The sequence below is a fragment of the Aspergillus stella-maris genome (assembly GCF_047715825.1).
Source record: "Aspergillus stella-maris strain CBS 113639 unplaced genomic scaffold BDV14scaffold_9, whole genome shotgun sequence".
NCBI lineage: Eukaryota > Fungi > Ascomycota > Eurotiomycetes > Eurotiales > Aspergillaceae > Aspergillus > Aspergillus stella-maris.
In genome coordinates, this window is record NW_027396803.1 from 596,378 (window position 1) to 616,482 (window position 20,105).

The 20,105-nt window shown below is 50.5% G+C and overlaps 9 protein-coding genes across 9 annotated transcripts; 7 read left to right on the plus strand and 2 right to left on the minus strand.

Annotated features, from left to right (window-relative positions):
• Window positions 1–371: 371 nt before the first annotated feature.
• Window positions 372–1,361, plus strand: BDV14DRAFT_197217 (uncharacterized protein; the record flags this gene model as incomplete). Its single annotated transcript, XM_073772621.1, has 2 exons — window positions 372–759; window positions 811–1,361. 2 exons carry the CDS (start codon window positions 372–374, stop codon window positions 1,359–1,361), a joined length of 939 nt encoding a protein of 312 aa, XP_073631400.1.
• Window positions 1,362–1,465: 104 nt separating this feature from the next.
• BDV14DRAFT_168025 (putative MFS transporter) lies at window positions 1,466–3,651 on the plus strand. Its single transcript, XM_073767776.1, has 4 exons — window positions 1,466–2,099; window positions 2,154–2,809; window positions 2,861–2,928; window positions 2,976–3,651. The coding sequence occupies exons 1-4, from the start codon at window positions 1,748–1,750 to the stop codon at window positions 3,595–3,597; spliced, it is 1,698 nt and encodes a 565-aa protein (XP_073631401.1). The 5' UTR covers window positions 1,466–1,747; the 3' UTR covers window positions 3,598–3,651.
• An 88-nt stretch (window positions 3,652–3,739) lies between these two features.
• BDV14DRAFT_168027 (putative gamma-tubulin complex component GCP4) lies at window positions 3,740–7,013 on the plus strand. The gene is made up of 2 exons (XM_073767777.1): window positions 3,740–4,065; window positions 4,177–7,013. Exon 2 carries the CDS (start codon window positions 4,198–4,200, stop codon window positions 6,547–6,549), a length of 2,352 nt encoding a protein of 783 aa, XP_073631402.1. The 5' UTR covers window positions 3,740–4,065; window positions 4,177–4,197; the 3' UTR covers window positions 6,550–7,013.
• Window positions 7,014–8,295: 1,282 nt separating this feature from the next.
• On the plus strand, window positions 8,296–10,015 carry BDV14DRAFT_168030 (putative short chain dehydrogenase/oxidoreductase). The gene is made up of 2 exons (XM_073767778.1): window positions 8,296–8,856; window positions 8,921–10,015. Exons 1-2 carry the CDS (start codon window positions 8,520–8,522, stop codon window positions 9,598–9,600), a joined length of 1,017 nt encoding a protein of 338 aa, XP_073631403.1. The 5' UTR covers window positions 8,296–8,519; the 3' UTR covers window positions 9,601–10,015.
• A 152-nt stretch (window positions 10,016–10,167) lies between these two features.
• Window positions 10,168–11,973, minus strand: BDV14DRAFT_197221 (fungal specific transcription factor domain-containing protein; the record flags this gene model as incomplete). The annotated part of the gene is made up of 1 exon (XM_073772622.1): window positions 10,168–11,973. The coding sequence occupies one exon, from the start codon at window positions 11,971–11,973 to the stop codon at window positions 10,168–10,170; it is 1,806 nt and encodes a 601-aa protein (XP_073631404.1).
• A 1,386-nt stretch (window positions 11,974–13,359) lies between these two features.
• On the plus strand, window positions 13,360–14,688 carry BDV14DRAFT_197222 (uncharacterized protein; the record flags this gene model as incomplete). Its single annotated transcript, XM_073772623.1, has 1 exon — window positions 13,360–14,688. The coding sequence occupies one exon, from the start codon at window positions 13,360–13,362 to the stop codon at window positions 14,686–14,688; it is 1,329 nt and encodes a 442-aa protein (XP_073631405.1).
• A 407-nt stretch (window positions 14,689–15,095) lies between these two features.
• BDV14DRAFT_197223 (molybdenum cofactor biosynthesis F family protein) lies at window positions 15,096–15,938 on the plus strand (the record flags this gene model as incomplete). Its single annotated transcript, XM_073772624.1, has 1 exon — window positions 15,096–15,938. One exon carries the CDS (start codon window positions 15,096–15,098, stop codon window positions 15,936–15,938), a length of 843 nt encoding a protein of 280 aa, XP_073631406.1.
• A 349-nt stretch (window positions 15,939–16,287) lies between these two features.
• BDV14DRAFT_197224 (uncharacterized protein) lies at window positions 16,288–17,979 on the plus strand (the record flags this gene model as incomplete). Its single annotated transcript, XM_073772625.1, has 1 exon — window positions 16,288–17,979. One exon carries the CDS (start codon window positions 16,288–16,290, stop codon window positions 17,977–17,979), a length of 1,692 nt encoding a protein of 563 aa, XP_073631407.1.
• A 1,037-nt stretch (window positions 17,980–19,016) lies between these two features.
• On the minus strand, window positions 19,017–19,582 carry BDV14DRAFT_168034 (uncharacterized protein). The gene is made up of 2 exons (XM_073767779.1): window positions 19,209–19,582; window positions 19,017–19,148 (listed from the first exon to the last, which is right to left on the minus strand). Exons 1-2 carry the CDS (start codon window positions 19,410–19,412, stop codon window positions 19,071–19,073), a joined length of 282 nt encoding a protein of 93 aa, XP_073631408.1. The 5' UTR covers window positions 19,413–19,582; the 3' UTR covers window positions 19,017–19,070.
• Between the last annotated feature and the right edge of the window lie 523 nt (window positions 19,583–20,105).

The window sequence follows — 20,105 nt, forward strand, 5'->3', positions numbered from 1 at the left end:
ACAAACTTCTCATTCCAACATTCAGCTAGCAAAGAAAGGGCAATGTGGTAATAACAAGAGAATAGTCTCATGTGCCGAGCCATCAAAAACCAAGTTTATTCCCTCACCATATCATTCATCACTCCGAGCAACAGCCTGGAATAGCCTGCTGTGACCCTGGAGGTGAACAGTCAAATAAGTAACCTATTGCCATGTCCATCACAATCAAGTTCTCTTCTCCAGGCAAACACCACTCCTATATTTGTTGTTTAAATCCCATTCACCACCCCAATCTTCCGGATAGCAACGTTACCCGCACCTACCTACGTCTATCTGCCTCTTCTCCGTGTTGAAGGAGTCTACATTTACCCAGAACCTCCATTTCAGCCACCATGCCCATGTCTCTTCATCAACCCTCCAAAACCTCCAACGCTCAAAGGGCCCTCGATGAACTCCTTCGCAAATACCGTCAGAATGACGCCCCCTCTCCGATCATGCTTGAGCTCTTCAACGATCATGACAGTTACTCCGTTATTCTGGATGCGCTCCGCCGCCAAATTTCACTCGCCAAGTGTCGCTCCCAGGAATTTGAGGACTGCCAGATCACAATCTACGACAGAGCTCTGCTTATCCTCTCGAACTACGGACAGAGCGCGACTGACCCAGGTGCTCTGGAACTTTACTTGACTGAATACTTGGGAATCGTCCCGTTCGCGTCTCTTACGAACGACAAGGAAGTCGTTGCAAAGCAGGTTCAGCTGCAGAATGTCTTGGACAGAGGTATGCTTGTGTTCGATTCAACCCTGCGAGGAACACCTCTAACCAGTCTAGCTGCAGTCCAAGCAAACTTCGAGAAACGAGACGCTGCACCTCCCGTCGCTCCCGCAAGCACCCAATTCAAACAAGAGCACGACGGACTTTCCTCCCCCTTTAATATCGACAACGAGTACGAGCGCCTCTACCGCTACGGAGACGAAGATACCAAACCAACGCACCCCCCAGCCGGGACTGCGCAGACACACTGCCCCGACGTGCGAGTGCCGCGACTCCTGGAGGTTTATAAACAGGCCAAGAATGACTACCTCACTACCAAAGAGCGCGATAACTTCGACAGCCTCGACGCCGTCCGCTTCCTCCGAGACTCAGCCGAGAATGCGCTCCGGTACCTTCATGCCAACGGGCAGCAGAGTCACCCTTGGGTTCCGGACCTAGAGCAGACTTTCAACATTGCGAGAGACAAGACGGCTCAGCTGCTGGGTGGGCGTAAGAGGCACTTTGATGAGGATAATAGGGGCAGAAGACGTCCAGTTCATCGTCGCTCGACCGGTCGTAAGCGAGGTCGTCGTACTGTTGATTCTTACCGTCCGCACGGTGGTCATTGACTGACAGAAACAATCTGCTTGAGATCTCGCAGGAGCGGTGATCTCACATTGGGTATCAGGATGTCTCTTACTTCATTTTGCCTTTTTCTTTCTCTATGGCGTTTGTTGTTGCTTTTTATGTTTCAAATTACTAAGCTGCATAAAGCTCTGTAATTGGCTGGCGACCTGGCGCGAGGAACCATCACGGGGAACAGTCACACCAGCTTCAACGTCCCACGTGCTGCATCCCCAGATCTGTTGATTTTGCCCATTTTCAACCTTAATGCTTGTTCATTTCTTTTTATTCAGGGCTTTTTTCCCTTCTTATATTGTCGCTATCTTCTCTAATTATCTTCTGCAATCAGAAATGGGAATCTAATCTGTCGCTCCCCGTACTATCTCCTGAAATGGCCTCCTTCCGGCGTCCCTTGGCGGGGCCAGCTTCAAATGAGAGCAGCGGCTCTTCACCATCTCACGTCCAATATACACCTGACTCCGATGGCTCGGATAACGGGCAAGCCAGCCGTAACCCTGAAGGTCTCTGGAAACTCCAGACCGACTTTGGTTCTGTCGATGACCGTTTCTCCGAGGACGATATCAACGAGTATAACTATAACGACGAGGCACAGCCGAAGTTCACGAGACCAAGAGTGCCAAAATACACGCCTATAGAAGAGCAGCAAGTTGTCAAGAGGTTTGATCGCAGGCTAGTTCCACTTCTTGCATTGCTTTATCTACTTTCGTTTTTGGATCGGTCGAGTAAGCTTTCTCTTTACTTGCATTCTGCTGAGAATCCCTTCTAACCACGTCTAGATATTGGAAATGCCAAGATTGCTGGTCTTATGGAGGACTTGAAGTTGTCATCCTCTCAGTATGAATGGCTCTTGACGGCTTTCTATATCACTTACATCCTCTTTGAGTGGATGACGCTGCTCTACCGTGTTTTTCCTGCGCACGTATACATCTCGCTTTGCGTATGCGGATGGGGTCTCGTGGCGTCTTTTCAGTCTCTAGCGAGCTCATTTGGGGCTATGGTCTTTCTACGTGCAGTACTTGGGATTACGGAAGCCGCGTTTGGACCAGGGGTTCCTTTCTACCTATCTTTATTTTACAAGCGTGAAGAACTCGCCTTGCGAACCGGGCTGTTCATTTCTGCTGCCCCACTGGCATCGTCATTCGCTAGTAGCCTGGCATGGCTGATCGTGAAGTCTAGCAGTGATGGGCCGATTGCTCCATGGCGCTCGTTGTTCCTTGTTGAAGGGTTTCCGAGCGTCATCGTCGCTGTCTTTGCTTGGTTCATGATCCCTGATGCGCCTGGGTCTGCGGCGTTCCTCGAACCGAGGCAGCGAATGGTGGCTCAATTGCGGATGGGAGAGGGCGCGAACCCAAAGTATCCCACTTATCGCAGGCGATTCAATTGGGGTGAGGCGGCGAAGACACTGGCTGACCCGAAGGCGTATATCACGGCTGTATGTGCTTTCGTTCTCAAACCTGGATATATGGCTGACAAGATTTGATAGTTCATGTTCTTCAGCTGTAATGTCGCATTTAGCTCTATGCCCGTTTTTCTACCTACAATCCTACAAGAGTACGTCCCTCAACACCACATGCTGCGTACACTACTAACCAGCGCAGCATGGGCTACTCCTCCACAAACTCCCAAGCCCTTAGCGCCCCACCCTACCTCTTCGCCTTTGTAATCGTCCTAATAACAGCCTATCTTTCCGACCGCGCTCGCACCCGAAGCCCCTACCTAATAACACACGCCCTAATATCCTGCACGGCCTACGCCACAATCGCAGTTATGGGCACATTCCACTCTTCCATCCCGATATCCCTCAGCACGACAGTCCGCTACCTCTGTGTCTATCCAGCAGTCGGGGGCTTTTTCTCTGCCATAACGCTCATCATAACATGGAGCATGGACAACCGCGTTGCGAACGAGGGAAAAGGAGCAAGTGTTGCAATTCTGAATGTCATTGGGCAGTGCGGGCCGTTGTTGGGAACGCGGCTTTATCCGGCGACTGATGGGCCGCTTTATGTCCAGGGCATGAGTGTTTGTGCTGGGTTTATGGGCCTTGTTGCTGTTTTGGCTTTTGCTTTGAGGGTTTCGCTGAGGAAGGCGAATGAGAGGGTGCAGCGTGGTGAAGACGTAGGAGATGGGACGGATAGAGAGCGGGAGGGCTTGATTTTTGGATCTTTTGAAGATGGACCAGGGAGGAATGAGCAGAAGACGCCATTTACATATATTATATAGGACACTGGATGTAAGAAATAGAAGAGAAGGCTGATGCTAACACGATTGTCCAAGATGTGCATGATTACATAAGCAGTTTATGCATAACTTTAGTGCTCTGGATACAGTCTTGGCACCAGCAGCAGTTGAACCTTGAGTGCGCCTGTGATCGTGGATCTTGATGAGATCTCCGAGACAGCCGACACATGCGGGTTCACATTCCGCTATTCAGCTACGGCTATGCTGAAGAATCATCTATGAATCACCTCCGCCGCTCCTTCGCCGCAATTGTCCCCCACCGCTCTCGTTAAGCCGGACAAGCTCAGACCTCGCGTCGCGATCTACCTACCTACCCAACAGCTCCGGCCCTATCCCAGTACCCCGTCCACCCCTCTCTTACATGTGTCGACTCGAGATCCTTGGGAGCGGGCTTTTGTACTGGCAGCGGCACCAGTCAGTGTCGAGTCGAGAACAGCCGTTTCGATTAGTGTGAGTGTCGCTCTACTATTTAATTAAGTACCCAGCCGTGTCCCGCGGCGGAAACTAGCTTGGCTACGGTAATGGCTAATGGCTAACCCGACGCGTCTCCCATCCAAATAGAGAACTCGAACTCCCACCAGGATGCTCCACGAGATACTCCTCTCGCTCTCAGGCCAGCAGTCGTCTCTCTTTAAACACAGCAACATCAGCCAAGGGGAAGAAGATGCCATCGCTAAAGAGCATTTTCCGCTCCTTTCGCCTCCCGAAAAAGCCCTCCTTGCCTCCCTCGCCCGTTTGAGTCAATTGCACGCGCAACTACGATCTCACACCGCGTCGATAAGCTCGTCACATCCGTCTGTTATTGCGCGGGCTGTGTCGACGGCTATAAGGAGTTGCCATCTCGGCGCGTTCCAGAAGAAGATACTTGAGGTAGAGAGGGCTATACTTGTTGAGGATGCGAAGTTTGTGGGTGGGTATGGGATTGTGCCGCTTGCGACTGTTGTGGGGGAGTTTACGCCTTGGACGAGGAGGTTGGAGTGGCTTTGGGAGGTTGTGAGGTTTATTCAGCCTGTTAGCAGGAAGGAAGATGGTTGGGCTTGCATGGGTGCGGCGTTGATTGATTATCTTCGGGGCGAGTCGCAGACGGGGTATGTTGATATCGAGGAGATTGCGCTGCATTTGATTGGGGCGGCTGAGACGGCGTGGATGAGGCAGCTGTCGACTTGGTTGTTGTATGGCAACCTTCCGATCCTGGGTAAGGAAGACTTCTTCATCCAGGAAGCCGTTACGGATGAGAATGAACGGCCTGGGTCGGCAGCTCAATTTGTCACTCATTCCAGGCTCGTTCCTCAGTTCGTCACACCGCATACGGCTGCATCGATACTATTCATAGGGAAGACGTTGAACCTGATTCGAGCGAAAAGCGGCCCTTCCAGCGGACATGCCTCGGATGCGCTTCTCACGTCTCCGGTGACACTCCACGGCGAACACATTAACCACCTTGCTGGACTAAAGTCGCCAATAGCTGCGTCAAAACTGACTGGCGCCGTCGACTCAATCAGGATGTCACTCTCACAAAGCACACTCTCTAAACTATTACCTCTTCCAAAGATTCTGGAAATTCTCTCTCTTCTACACGATTTTTTACTTTTACGACGCGGCGAGTTTGCCGCAGCATTAGTGTCGCATGCCGATGCTCGATTACGAGAACGACAGCGAAGACCGGAAACGACGACCAAGAACACAGTCTCTGACATCGACGGCCTTGCGATCAAAGAAGGCGATGTTGCGACCGCGCTGACAAACACCTGGGCGGAGCTATACTCTCTACAAAACGAAGAAGACCCGGTCGACGATGGAATGGATCTCGCGAGGGAACTGGTACGGCTGTCGCTGAAGACGAAAGAACAACACGGCCTGGGGCTGTCAGAAGCTGGGGTTGGACCGGTAGCAGAAACATCGAGTGTTTCCTTTGACGATCTGCTCTTCCCAACGTCTACGTCCCTTTCGGTACAAGTGCGCCCACCTCTAGATCTATTTCTGTCAGCGTCCGATATCTCGATCTATTCGAAAGTGCACTCCTATTTGCTGGGTATCAGGCGAGCGCAAATTCGCTTGGGCGGCCTATGGAAACACACGCCGATACGAAGAAGCCACCCATCCCCATGGGGCCCGCCCCGGAGTAACAGTAACTTTGGACGACGAAGGCTCCAGATGGGCCGACAACGCGAAAACGCACGGACGAGCCAGATGCGATCTATCTGGGCGACAAGCAGCGCATCCTTGTTTGTCCTCTCAGAGATAGGAACCTTTTTCCAAGGCGAAGTTATCAACGGGTCATGGCAGCACTTTCGCGACTGGATCGAAGCGGGCGCATCTGACACTGACAGTATGTCCAGACCCGGGTCTCGACCAGGAACAGCATCCTCATCAAAGGCGCGAAACCTTGGCATCGACACAGAAGAGGGGCCAGACCCCAATGTCACCCCCAGACGCCACGACCCAGAAGCTCTGACAGCCGCCCACCGTCGGTACTTGCTCTCACTAGTGCAATCGCTCTTCATCAACGATGCGCCGTTCGCAAAGGCCCTTCGAGACCTTCTGACGAAAATCGACCACTTCATCGCTCTAGTCATTCGGCTCGAGAGCATCCAGCGTAACATGGACCTAGAGACAGATGAAGGCGTAGTGGACGCATTGGTAGATTATGCCAGCGAAGAGCGTGAAGTGTGGAATGCGCTCCGGGCGGCACGATCAGATACCGAAGCAGGGATCAACGAGGTTATCGCACGATTGCGTGACATCGACGATAGCCGGACGGAGGAGGGGCAAATGATGTTCCACGAGCCGGTCGCGAGTGCCAGTGCGAACGCCACCGGAATCTGGACTGGGACACTTGGCCAAGCAAATGGATGCTCTTTTGTGCCACGCAAACCTGCAGGCGTGGACCGGTTGCTGATGAAGCTGGACTTTGGGACGAGCAGGGGGAATTAACATTGAAACTCGGTCGGCATGACATTGACAACTGTTCGGAGTAAGAGTACAAAGCACGGAGTCTGGACGGAGTTTGGAATTGACTGGGCCTGGAATATGGAATAACTATAAGATATCACAGTATTGCTAGACGATATGATTAACGAAATGCATCTTAAAGGGGGTTTGCCGCTGCATGCTGAATCAGAACCCAGACTCAGAATCTGCACCAGAATGGAACTAGGAATCAAAATCCAAATCCAAATCAGAATCTGCAGCAGGAATGTCACGAGACGATTGAATGATTGATTGACGACCAGGGAGATCCCGAGCCCTGAGTCTTTCGATTCCGGCGAGATTCGAGAAGATTTCCTACTTGATTGCTGCCGTTGCTGTGCTGGCCGTCCTGCCCTGGGATTTCCTATTTCGGTATCCCGGCGCCCGGGAACATAGGTACCCATGTTGAATCCTCACCAAGATAATCTTCTCTGGTCTTAATGGTAATTGTTCAGATACCCCGGTCGCAATACTCAATCATTCTATAGCTAAATTTAAGAAATATCAAGGCAGCAGGCAAGTATACCATACATACAGTCAAGGTGATGCAACGGCCAGATCCAGATCCCAGGCAAAGCACCATCCCGCCAAGCCCTACTTAAAAGCCGGCAGGGATCAAAGCCAAAGCCAATTCAAAGTATGAAAATAGAGACTAAAGCAGGTTCAATTCAGCTGACCAGCATGGTTCGCCGGAAGGAGGCCCGGCCGGAGTGTGCCAGAGACGATAGACTCAAAAATAGCATTAGCATGACACCACGACTTCCGAGCCGAGCGCCCCATTGGAGCTTGGGCTTCCCGGGACCAGTCCGCGGATGTCGCTGCCGGCCATAAACCACTTTTGACAGCCCAGAGACCAGGAGCCAGATAACGGAGATCGTGAATTGTGAGAAGCAAGGAAATGTGCTATTACGCTGGTTATTGTGTATGACGAGGGTATGAAGTCTCTTTCACTTGAGAGCAGGCAGTCCATACTCCCCGCCCGTAGTAGGTATTGTAGGATACCCCAGCTCCGTTCCCCATATCTCGGGATGCCCGTTTATGTCTTCCACCCACAGTGGACCACCTCACCAACAAAGCACCATACCTTCCACCCCGATATGGATCTTCCCCCCTGCCCAGGCATTGCCGTTCTCGGTAATTCGAAGTCCAAGTGAAATCTCACGATGCTCACCTGAGCACTCCTAGTCTACTTCCCCCTTCACAGCCCCTTCCAGACCACTAGGATCACCACCCACGTCTATGCTTGTCGCGCAACCAGCCATTCACCGCTGCGCTTTCCCCTTTCCCATGCGTCTATCTAGAATTAAAAATCTGCACGCTCTCCACTTGGAGTTTGGGAGGGTGGTCATGGGTTCAATGCGAGACGCGCCTCGCGGGCTAGCTTGCCTGCCTGCCATTGTAAGTCTCAGTGTACAGTACAGTGTAGGAGGAGGCGTGAGATCTACCTGGGTCTGTTCCATGGCTCCAGGCCTGGATCGAGATTGAATTGACTTCACCACGAAGGAAGCACAGTCACGCGGCCTTCTAGGATTTTAATTTTAATCCATTTTTTATTTTCCTCCTTCCTTATTTGGAATGCTTTTTGCCTCGGTGGCTACGGGGTTGGCGTGTTCAGTGTTCACGATGGTTGATGGTGGAGGGGTTACGTTTGCGGGCGATGGGATATAAACCGTCCTCTGTTCGCTGGTTGCTTTCGTTCTTTCTCAATCAGATCAACTCGACCAAGCAGGGTTTTTATTCTCTTAAGGATTGACTACTTCTTAAATAACTACCGTGGTCTCGCTATTGAGGTTCTTTGGCTTTGGCTTTTTTGTCTTTGACCTTTTTCTTCTCTTCTTCATACTTTGTATAGACTGCTCTGGCTCTATACCCTACTTTCCTCCTCTCCAAACCCTACTTTTATACAACACAACACACCACACCACAGCAAAAAAATGCGCAGCACACTCTCCCGCACCCTGCCCCTGCGCAGCACCCTCGCCCCCAAGAGCTCCATAAACACATGGACCAAAATCCGCTCCCCCCTCGCCATACCCACAATCCGCACCTTCGCCAGCGGCCCCGACTCCAGCAAACCCGCCAACCCCCACGCCGACAAAAACCACATCCAAGCGCGCCGCCCAGACCTCACGGCCTCAGAAACCAGCAACGGGCGCCAACCGCACCGGTTCCGGGAATTCGATCTCCAGGACCGCGTGTATGTTATTACGGGCGGTGGACGCGGATTGGGGCTTGCTATGGCTGAGGCGCTTTTGGAGGCTGGTGCTAGAGGTACTTCCCACTCTATTCCCTTATCCCCAAGCATATCATAGAGTAAGTGCTAATATGGATGCAGTCTACTGCCTCGACCGCCTCACAACCCCCCACCCAGACTATGAGCTCGCGCGCGAACACGCCGAAAAATACTACGGCGGCAGCCTCCACTACCATCGCATCGACGTCCGCGACCCCGCCGAAACAAACGCCATATTTGCAAAAATCGCCTCCAACCACGGCCGTCTCGACGGCCTCATCGCCGCAGCAGGAATAAACTACCTCGAGCCCGCATTGTCTCACTCTCTCGAAAAACTCCACGAGGTAATGGACATTAATTACAACGGCGTCTTTCACTCTGCTACCGCCGCCGCACGGCAAATGTTCAATTATCAGCAGAAGGGCTCGATACTCCTCGTTGCTAGTATGTCCGGGTATATCGCGAACAAGGGGATGACGAGTCCCGTATATAACAGCTCTAAGGCGGCTGTTGTGCAGCTAGGCAGGAATCTAGCGATGGAGTGGGGACGCCATGGGATTCGTGTTAACAGTCTTTGCCCGGGGCACATTGTTACACCGATGGTGGAGGAGGTTTTCCGTAAGGAGCCTGCGGCCAAGGGGGTTTGGGAGGCGGAGAATATGCTTGGGCGGTTGGCGGCGCCGGAGGAGTTTAGGGGCGCGGCGCTGTTTGCGTTGTCTGATGCTAGTTCGTTCATGACGGGGAGTACGATGATGATTGATGGTGGTCACACGGCCTGGTAGAGGGTTGAGGTTTCTGAGGGGAGATGATGGTGGTGGTGGAAAGGAATGATGACCGTCCATATGTCTGTATAGTACTAATATGGGGTTTCTCTTGGGGACATGATATGGCATGGCACGGGCTGCCGACGAGCGAGCGACTTACCTTTTGTCAGAGCGATGGAGTTTTCTTTCTGTCTCTGTTCGCCTTTCATTTGTTTTGCTTTTTTTTTTTTCTCTGCTGAAAAACCTGGGATAAACGAGTACGGAGTTCTTTAAGATTCAATTGATTCATATTATTCAAGCACACGATTACCTACATGCGAGTTCTCGAGGTTTCTTTTAGTTGATGGCGCGATTCAAGCTAAGGTTATTTGATCGATTTTCTTAATGACCATTGCTGTTTTTAATCGATGATAACTACCTAGGAATGCATTAGTACCGTTACTTCAAGCTTAAATGGGTCCGTCTGCGTCGCTATGTATACTTTGATGTAGGCAGATAAAATTGACTGGGTACCTAGGACGGGGCCCATGTCTCCGTTGGACTATACACGCATCTGGATATGGCACCAAAAATCCAGAGTAAGTATTACAGTATCCAATCCCTCCCCTCGATGTTCTCCAACCATAGTCTGAATTCATGGTCTGCGCCTGCAACAGGCCCGCTCATCTCAAGACCAAAGTCGCCCGTCATCGAATAGCCCTCTGACACATACGCGTTATGCACCGTATCATTAGAAAAAGCATAAGCGTTGGCATCGAGATGCGGTAGTGGCCGCTCTGTGATAGTGGTGCTTGGACGATCCAGGAGCTTATCCAGGACTCGGGAAAGGAACTTTCGGCCTTTTTCGCAGAGCTCTCTGTCGCCGAACATGGGGTCCGAATCTAGGTCGCTCAGTTTACTTACGAAGATACAGATGTCTTGGATTGTCCTGCTTCGAGGGAGAAGCGACTCAACAGGATAAGTGGATGCAGGGACCTGTTCCTGCTTCAGGAGCTCTATCACTAATATAACCGCGCTGCGCAGCCCATGTACAGCTAGGAAGTAGATGAAGGATGTAGCGGCGGACATTTCGACCCGTCGATACAGACGCAGTACGTCGCCTAGGATTGTCTGGGCTGTTTTGATCAAACCTGAGGGGCCGGTGCCGGCTTTGCGCATCAGGACGCGATGCAGTAAAAGGGTATTCGCCAGGTGACCTTGGCGAAAGACGTTTTGGAAGTGTAGCTCATTGACATCTAGCCTCTGCTGCCTCTCGAGCCCAAATGTCCCATCTCTTAGATTCAACATATATTGCGGAAGCGTTGCCCAGTGTTTGTCTGTTTTTTGTCGAATCATGGCTGCATTTCTGCGCACCTCGTCTGGAGTAAAGTTTCTCAGCGACAGCTCCAGGATATCTTCTTTTCTCTCCACGAAGCCGAGAGATGACCTTATCCAGGTGACATGATGAATTTTTCCATCTTGGTTGTAACCCTGCTGGTCTAGCCTAGCAATGGCGGCCGCTAGCCACTGTGGATTGTCAGAGAATAGCTGCTCGTCTGTCAGGTCGAGCGGCAGATCTAGATTTATATAACGATGCGAGAGTCGTGGCGGACGGCCTAGAAAGGTTGCTATGCTTATCTCCTCCATGTAGACCAGTGCTCGAACTCGCTTGCGCAGCTCAGCGAGGAAGAAGGGAACTCGACTATTGGCTTTTATTTCTTGGTGAAGTCCCATTGCAACGAGGGCACTACTCACTTCGGCACTGATACGATATGTTGCATAACTGGCTTCTCCCTTGGTATATTTAGTGATGTTGTAGTTTTCGAAAAGGGCCCAAATGAATGTATCATCTAGAGCACTGCATTCTCGGCAGATTTCAAGACATATGTCTGAGACTTCGGTCATTTGGCTCAACAATGAGGTGCGATCCACGTTGAATTCTTGGAAGAATGGATCCGATGAGGCTGTGACTAGGGCATATGTCCCCACGTAATTGGCAATCATGGCAATAACGCCCCAGCGTATGTGTTTGCCTGTGGCAGAGTAAACCCACTGCCTTGCTGTGGTGCTGCCATCGAATACTTGCGGTATCGCTGTGTTCTCAGATATCGTATAACACAGCTGCCGTACCTGCTCGGGGGTTTGAGTCGATAGAGTATCACCATGAACAAACCATAGTTGCGATAGCCATTGTCTCACAATAAACTCGCCGCAGTGAATATGGACACACTCGATTGACTGAAAGAACAAATCGATACCGCGATCAATCATTGCCCTGTTCTGCAGAAAGGAGAGAGCCCGACAACCGCTGGCGAGTCTCTCGCGCGAAATAGGGTTCTTCTGAAAATGAACGGCCGGGGCTTGTTGAAGACCAGGGGAAGTTATACCAAGTTGGGTCAGGTCCTCTCTCATGATGGATGCATGAGAGGTCGATCCCAGGAACCCGTGATTACCCACCCAGGTCTCCGATGGGTCGAAGAATGGCGGTGCTGACCCTGCACGAGGTGGTAATGCATAGCTCGATCTAAAATTGTACAATTGTGAAGTGGTGAAAGCCTCAAGTTCATCGTATCCGCCTGCTTGCTCAATCGAGGAGAAAGGGACAGTGCTGCTAACTTGTGATCCCGTCAGGACGCTTGGTACCAGTGTTGCAGTCGAGGTGGTATCTTCGCGGTGCTGGTGACACGGTCTCATGTTAGTAAGATTTACAAGAAACCATGCTCCTACATGAAGATGGGTAAGAGCAGGGTGGCTGCTTTCTTACACGTGAAAGAGGGCTCGGGTGATAGTAGCAATCGTCAACACGCCGTCTCCTTATACATCTACCGCAGGGGTTACGGTGATCGCACGCAACTTTTGACTTTCGACATGGCTCGCAGGACTGCATCTTGTGGTTTCGGCGGTATTTAGCAACAAAAACTGGATCCGCCCCTTCCTCGCGTACTGATCCCTTGCTGGTCCTCATCTCGGCGTGAACTGGAAAGAGCGAGCTATCGGAATAACTCCAACAAGCCCGGGTACTACAGAAGTGACGCCAAAGAAAGGATCAACATCGAGCCTCAAGGACGGGTTTAACGGATATTAAGGATGTTACTCCATTCTCGTGCAAATGTGGCTGTGGCTGAGAGGACCTAAGCACTAACGCTAGCTAAGAAAGAGTTAAGTATAGCTTAGCACCAGAGATACGGTAAACCTAGATAACGGGGTCTGCGCATGCCCTGCAACTTCACTAATAGCAATATACCAGGAAGCATGAGGAATAGAATAAACCATATTCCTGGAAGCTGCTATTCCGGCCATCTACATAGTCATTCCGACCTGTTGCATGGGAATACCGATGGATTTCATGACTACCCCAATCATCTCTAGATTAACTCGGACTAAACGTATAATAGCCTTGATAGGTAAAATACGCCCGTTTCAACTCCGATACATCGGCATTGTTATTTTGAGTAACTGCTTCTGGACCCCGGCCGGTTAACTATAGGATGACTACCTATACTGCAATCAAACGGTGACGCAGAAAAGGAGGGCAACTCAGCCTTCGCAAACAAATGACTGCTACCTTAGTGTACTCTGACTCATTACTTGTGGTTGTATGTTACTTGCTTACGGCCGTAAAAAAGGTTGCCTGATATAATAGGCTGCGCTTTTATTATATGAAGATTACCCTCTCCTAATAACTATATATACATTTGTCTACGTCGCCTATGTTGCGTACTCGTGGCTACCCTGGGTCATCATTTATACTCTGAGCACACGATTATCCTTTTACTACATTGGAAAAATTGCGACACAATGGGCAGAATTCAGGCTTGTAATGGCCCTGATCTTTCAATCCACCTCGACTCTGCCAAGTCATTCCTCCCCGGCCAAAGAATCACCGGCTATGTCTCTCGAACATCACACTGGGTTGGCACCGAAACGAACATCAGTATCAGTCTACACGGCAGGTGCATCACCGACTTTATCAGCCGTGATGCATCATGCCATAGCAACCTGGACCTGTTTGGGCCGAGTGCAACTCGAAGTGAGCTTTTCAACGGCGCCTTACACATCCCAAGATCCGGCCCCGTCAGCAACAACTGGCCTTTTGAAGTCGATATACCCAAGCATCCTCCTCCCAGCTTCTTGAAGTCGCATCCGTTTGGGAAGGCAGCGTACCTGCCCTTGTCATCCACCAACCAGCACGCTCTTCCACCGTCATTTGATCTAGCGAACAGTACTGCTGGCTCATATCACGACGTTGCAGTTGTCGAGTACTACTTGGAGGCTATAATGACGACCTCTAACGGCCCCAAACACGCTGGTCCTGGAGCCATAGCGCGGTTACCAATCCAGCTTCGATGTGAAGCATCCCCTTTCCCGATAACTGATTTCGATGTCAAGATCCATTCTCGACAGTTTTACACCGTGACTTCTTATCGTCTGGCTCCTGGCACGGAAACTGTCAAACTCTCCACAAGACAACAGATCGCTAGCGCCCTAGGCATTTCTAGCGCTCCGCATCTGACGTTTTGCCTAGAAACCTGCATAGCGTCGGTTCTTCAAAAAGGCAGTCCGTACCCCATCCCTTTCGAAATACGAGCTGTACCCCAGTGGGCGGATACGAGCAAATACATTGAAGACGTTCCCCAGACGATTAGCATCATAAATTTCAAGCTTGCTCTTCACTCGACGACGAGTATTATTGCCTTTACCTTGAGCGTTGTGGGGGCAGGCGAAAGTCTGCGTGAAAACCACATCAAGAGGAAGACCACCTTGGCGGAATACTCAAACTCATCGCCAAAGAAGAAGACAAAGCTGCTGGAGAGGGATGATGAAGTCCGATTCAAGGATCAACTTGGAGCAACACCTTCTGACAAGCGTTCATCGTCTCCGGATTGTAGCAGCCCTTTGACCTTACCGGTCGACGATAGCTCGAAGGCGCTAGATATGGGACAATTGTTGGATGTGAAGCTTCAGCATAATCAAATTCAAGTTCATGATGTTCCAACGTTCATCACTTACAATGTCAAACGGACATACGAATTGAAATGGAAGATGGCTCTCGAGGTTGGCGGGAAGGTACTCAATGTCAAAGGCAGGCATCCAGTCTTGATTATGGAGGAGGCGGGTGGTGATTAGTAGGACTGGCATGTTGTTATTCTTATTCATCCCGTACTACTGATGTACACTGGTGTTTAAAAGGCAGAGTCCAATGTTCATAATTTTCAGGGTTGAATAGCACGAAGTAGAAGGACTATGAGATGAGAGAGAGAGTGGGCCGTCAATGCCAATCGCGATCTGTACCTAACTACCTATCCAGTCCGTCTCCATGCCTACACCCAGCGTAGATACACTAAACCATTTACAGGCATAAAGTACGAGCACTGTGGAGCCCCTAATTGGCCCATTCTGAAGTACTCCAAACGACCAAAGGTATAAAGAGCATGGTAACTGAGCGTCAAGTCCTGTTTTCTTCCTTCATTGTCCCACGAAATCGCTATTGTCTTCTCACATACTTCTAATATTTCTCTTCTAGAAGGCCCAGCATGACTACGACAACCGAAACCCCAGGCTACGTCCCAGTCTCCGAATGGCCAAACCTCGAAGCTCTCGCCGTCGGCTACCACGAGCATCTAATGCCTTCTTCTGACAAACTCAAGGGGAAGGACCTGACTCTCGTCTTTGCCGATCCCGACGATAAAGTCCCAAAGCACATCACGCACAATTTCGACAACACCAATGACACCCTACGTTGGGAAGTCCAGGAAACCAAAACCAACGGCACAGCAACATACAAGGCCTTCGAAGTCCGAAGCGACATCTTCCTCGTCGACTTCTATAAATCCGAGTACGAAGAGCAAGTCACGATCGTGATGAATCTGCGTACGGGACAGGCCATCGTCGGACTTTCAGGCTTCTCCTCCGAAAACCAGACCGGAAAAAGACGAACCTGGACTCAATTCTCCCACGCCTCAATCGATGGCTTCAACAGTGACAATGTCGTTCCCTTTGCACCGACAACCGACCTCATCGGCAAACACATTCTTTACCGGTACACGCCCCGCGACGCATACGAGCACGTCTATCTCAACCCCGGCACATTCACATGGCACTGCCTAAGCGGGACAGAAAAGGGTCTTGCGGATACAGAGCCCTGCAAGATGCTGAAGATTGATGAGAAGTTGTATCTGCTGTTCTGGAGCGAGAAGATTATGCCTGTGGAGTCGATTGTTGTGGTTGATCTTGAGGGGATGAGGTCGACGGGTAGGTTCTTTTGTTGGGATCCAAAGCCGGATAGGATGGTACAGATGGTGTTTGGGTCTTTTGCGAGAGTTTTGGCGGAGACGGATGCTGCTGGGGTTATTGGGCAGGGTAGAGATATACTCTGATGGATATTAAATAAAATAAGCTAGGGATAGGCGAGTAAATACTTAGTGTAATAGGGTACTTTATAGTACACATGACATGAAAAATATTGCACCCTCAATACCAGCTAGAAGACAGATTCTATTAGAAGTTAGATCACTCTGGATATTCTCTGTACAGTTCATTGTAATCAACCACCATTGAAACCCAAACCATATGGTACCTACCATACCTAACCGGAAACGTGGGTCCTAAGATGTTACTCTACAATGTATGATTGGTTGACTGCATAGCGCCACGCGAAATTCAAACTGAAGGAAGGAACCAAGGGCACCGCACTTCTCTTCTTGCTCTATTTCTCCGTCTACGACAATGCCCAACATCAACACCCTGACCCCCGAGCTCATTGACCTAATCATAACCCACCTTCACGATCTCAAGTTTCTCAATCCAGCTGTTCCCTTTACTCCAGACATTGCCATCTCATTCCTGCCCAAGGATGAGAAGCTCTCGCGCTATTGTACCATATCGCGAACATGGCAGTTCGCCGTGGAGCGGTATACCTTTGCGCACATTGTGGCTTATAGCGATGAATTACCACGGCTAAAGAGTGTTGTCGGTGCCTGCCCCCGCCGGATTCAGCTGGTTAGAGTGTTGAGGTATTATGTTAATCTGCCGGGGTATAGTGAGCGCAGAAAGCACCTGGTTGAGACAAGGAGTGAGCATGAGGCCAATCTAGAAACTTTCCGACGGGAGGTGGTTGAGCTTTGGATTTTGCTGAAGAGCTGGGAGGGGGATGCTTCGCCCGGTGGGATTCAACTGGTTCTGTCTGCTGTTGTGAGAGGAGAGACGAAGAATACATTCGCTGATGATGAGGAAAAGGAGGAGTATATCCCAGTGCATGGGAGGCACTTTGCTCACATGAGCCGGGGCATTGGAGCAGACCGCTGGGCGCGCAAAGACCATTCCCTGACGTTCTTCAATGACTTTGGTGATGCTCCTGACCTTCCTGCTCTGTCCTGCGTTACTGGCTTTACGGTCACGTCAGTAAGCCGGCGCATCCACCCCGTCGCCATACACCAAATGCTCCTGACATTGCCACGACTAAAAGACCTCAACATCACAATCCGTCCCGTGAAACCCAAGCGCAAGGCTCTTCGCGCCGAGATGCGAAATGCCCTTGCGCGCGCCCTCGGGGCCCCGACACTATACAGCCTGGAGTCTCTAAATCTGGACCTCGACGAGACGACGCCTGAAAATCACGACTTCGAAACGACGACCGAAAGAGACCCTGATTTTCCAAATGGCGATAATCTATGCCGTGCGATCTGCAAGCTTGCTCAGACGACCCTGAAGAGCCTGGAGATTACGAGTGCCTGCTTCATATCCCCTGTGCTTTTTGGGATCGACCCATCGCATCCAGAGAGGGAAACTGCACCCTTCCCAAAGCTGGAGAATTTTATAGTTGAGATTGCGCACGTCACATATGACGGACGGTGGTACTTTACCGGGAACCGCGACGAAGCCATCGTGGACGAATACGATGAATGGCTGGAAGAGGAACTGCTCGAATTAGACTGGAACTCAGAACAAGACTCAGACAGCGACCCAAATGCAGACGCAAACTCCGCACATACAGCGCCCTCCGAAGACCTAGAGGAAATAGAAGAACCCCAAGACCGCGAAGCCCTCCAAAACGGCACCTTCCCCTACCGCTCCTACCGGAGAACCCCAGACCTTCCCCTCTTCAATCCACTGTTTCACGCCCTTATCCACGCAGCGCAGCGCATGCCAAACCTGCAAGAGGCAATAGTGAGCACGAACAACCGCGGCGATGATGACTACGGCGTTCAATTCCACTTTTTCGCTCCGGGGCAGTTGGTCGAGAGTCTTGTTGAGCCTGGGGTGAATTTGCGCTCGACGAATAGGACATGGCGGGTTTTACCGGAGGACGAGATGAAGTGGGAGGTTCCTGGTGAGATTCGAGGGATGATGGAGGAGCATGTTGGAGTGGGAGGGGAGGTGGTTGTTGGATGGGGTGATGTGGATAGGGTTAACGACTAAACTAACCGTTGATATAAGTAAATCTAAGTAACTAGACAATAGCAACATGCCTGGGTTGGAGTGAATCATTCCCAGTTCTGCCAGTTTGTCTGCAGCACGCGTTTCATCTATACTGACTACCTGTATAGAAACAGGAGTTACAGAATAGCCTTCAATCAAAAGCCATGGAGAAGTTGAGGGTCTTTGACATACGCGAGTTCACTGACACTTCAACAAAGTTTTGTAGATTTAACTTCTGATCAGGTATAGAATGCGATTTTACGTGAATTTTTAATAAATATTGATATAAAGGTATTGACAATAAATAGTAGGCCGTGGAATTGTTAGAGTTTCTATCAACATTACCTTAATTTGCCATGGGATTATAACCTAAACAATATATCATTGCCTTGACCTCATTTTAATGCCTGCTGCGGCTTAGCACCACTTCAACATTTCCAGGGCGTATGCCCGAAACCCCCAACTCCCGCATGGTGCCAGCCTGAACTTCCCCTAACCAGTCATATCAACAAGAAACCTCAGATTACTTAGATTATGTCCGGCTGTGCTGCTGTGGGCTATATACATAATCTTGTACCTAGCGAAGTAAGTCCGGATAGGCCAGGGTCGGTACCGTGAAAGATTTTAGGAGCGATGGCATTCAGACCAGAATAGCTGGTCTGTTTCAATCAGTTGTTGCCTATTGTTGGTCCTTTCTTGTGACACACCATAATAAGTACGATTCGGACGTAAATGAACATATAGATAGATAGATAGATAGATATACACATTTTCCCATTAACGATATTCCAAGCATCGGGAAGGCAGAAGCAGAATAGAGTACAAAAAGGCCGCATCCAGGATATTAATCTGCCCATATGGCTGAAAAGTGTTATCATAAAGCGCGCATTACGTCTGAAACCCGTATTCGCCTGTTGGATACATGATTCGCCCATCATGCGCCCAGGCGGCGTGTGCGTCGTTTGCGCCGCTACTTGTCAGTATGCGTAGATCGGATCCGTCGGGGAGAGGGAGGGAGGGGTCGTGCAGATTTCGTAATTTGACCCTGTGACGCGTCTCCGGTCGCAGACTTCACGGCTTCCAATGCTCCCTCATTCCTCGATCGATCGAACGATCCACCCGCCGTTGGAAGCGCGGCCTGCAAACCAGTATCTGACGCCATAAGTAAGGTATTTCCCCGTCCGAAGACCAGGAGGTTTGAAAAGCACCTGACGTGCCCGTTTCAACAGAGGGAAGGGAGAGACCCCCCCCCTCGACACTGGTTCAAAGACCGTTTTGTTATCTGTGTCTGTGGCGCTCAATGTAACGAGGGCAGAGTCACTGAGTTGCTTTTGTGTTATTGCGAGTCGGCCGGCGTTGTCTAGGGTTGCTGCATATGCAAGTGCCGGGCTAGCAGCCAGCGCCAGCAGGGGTGAATCAAGGAAAGAGAGCATGGCTGCAGGTGGCGTTAATCTGGACCTACCAGGACTGCAGCGAGGCTTGATATAAATATTACTTCCATGGTTTTGCACCAGTTATTGCAGGCTGTTATAATACTCCAGTTAGTGCAGCAAACACTAGCTTGAAGGTTACATGGGATTTATTAGTGTTTTCATGTAGTAGGACATGAAAGATAGGGACTCTTGCAAGAACTATGAAGATTATAAAGTCTAGATTTTTCTGTATAAGTCTCTTTAAGAGACTCGGTAATTTGCTTTTTCTAGTTTAAATATTAGCTACTATCTAAGATACCATGGTCTTGACCTCACGTGAATGTACCCAGCCTCGCGACCTGGCGCCCTCGAGAGCAGCAGGGTTTGGCTTGGAAAGTCCATCTCACTCGGGCACGATGATACTGTTCTGACCACCTCCACCACAAACTGGGCTCTGGAGCGAAATATATCTCTGGTTCAGCGTTGTTGCTGGGACGCCACACCAGTCAATCAGAACCACCCTGAGCCCGGGCCCGAAAGATGGCGAATTGTCATTGGCTAACGAACCGGTCCCTGAAGGGCGGCTCGGGCCCGAAGCAGATTGCGGCCTGCGATTGGTTGCTGACGGCACAGTGGAAGAGGAGAAGTATGGTATGAATCGGCAGGAACTTTTAAAGCACGCAAGCCCCAGCAGGGAACAAGAGTCAACCAGCT

What these genes read in the sequence shown, in the direction of transcription:
- BDV14DRAFT_168025 (XM_073767776.1), top strand. Translation starts at nt 1,748, where the DNA reads ATGGCCTCCTTCCGGCGTCCCTTGGCGGGGCCAGCTTCAAATGAGAGC. An exon ending in TTCGTTTTTGGATCGGTCGA is followed by an intron (nt 2,100 to 2,153) that starts GTAAGCTTTCTC and finishes AACCACGTCTAG; the next exon opens with ATATTGGAAATGCCAAGATT. An exon ending in CGAAGGCGTATATCACGGCT is followed by an intron (nt 2,810 to 2,860) that starts GTATGTGCTTTC and finishes AAGATTTGATAG; the next exon opens with TTCATGTTCTTCAGCTGTAA.
- BDV14DRAFT_168027 (XM_073767777.1), top strand. Translation starts at nt 4,198, where the DNA reads ATGCTCCACGAGATACTCCTCTCGCTCTCAGGCCAGCAGTCGTCTCTC.
- BDV14DRAFT_168030 (XM_073767778.1), top strand. Translation starts at nt 8,520, where the DNA reads ATGCGCAGCACACTCTCCCGCACCCTGCCCCTGCGCAGCACCCTCGCC. An exon ending in TTTGGAGGCTGGTGCTAGAG is followed by an intron (nt 8,857 to 8,920) that starts GTACTTCCCACT and finishes ATATGGATGCAG; the next exon opens with TCTACTGCCTCGACCGCCTC.
- BDV14DRAFT_168034 (XM_073767779.1), bottom strand. Translation starts at nt 19,412, where the DNA reads ATGCTCTCTTTCCTTGATTCACCCCTGCTGGCGCTGGCTGCTAGCCCG. An exon ending in GGGGGGTCTCTCCCTTCCCT is followed by an intron (nt 19,149 to 19,208) that starts CTGTTGAAACGG and finishes ACGGGGAAATAC; the next exon opens with CTTACTTATGGCGTCAGATA.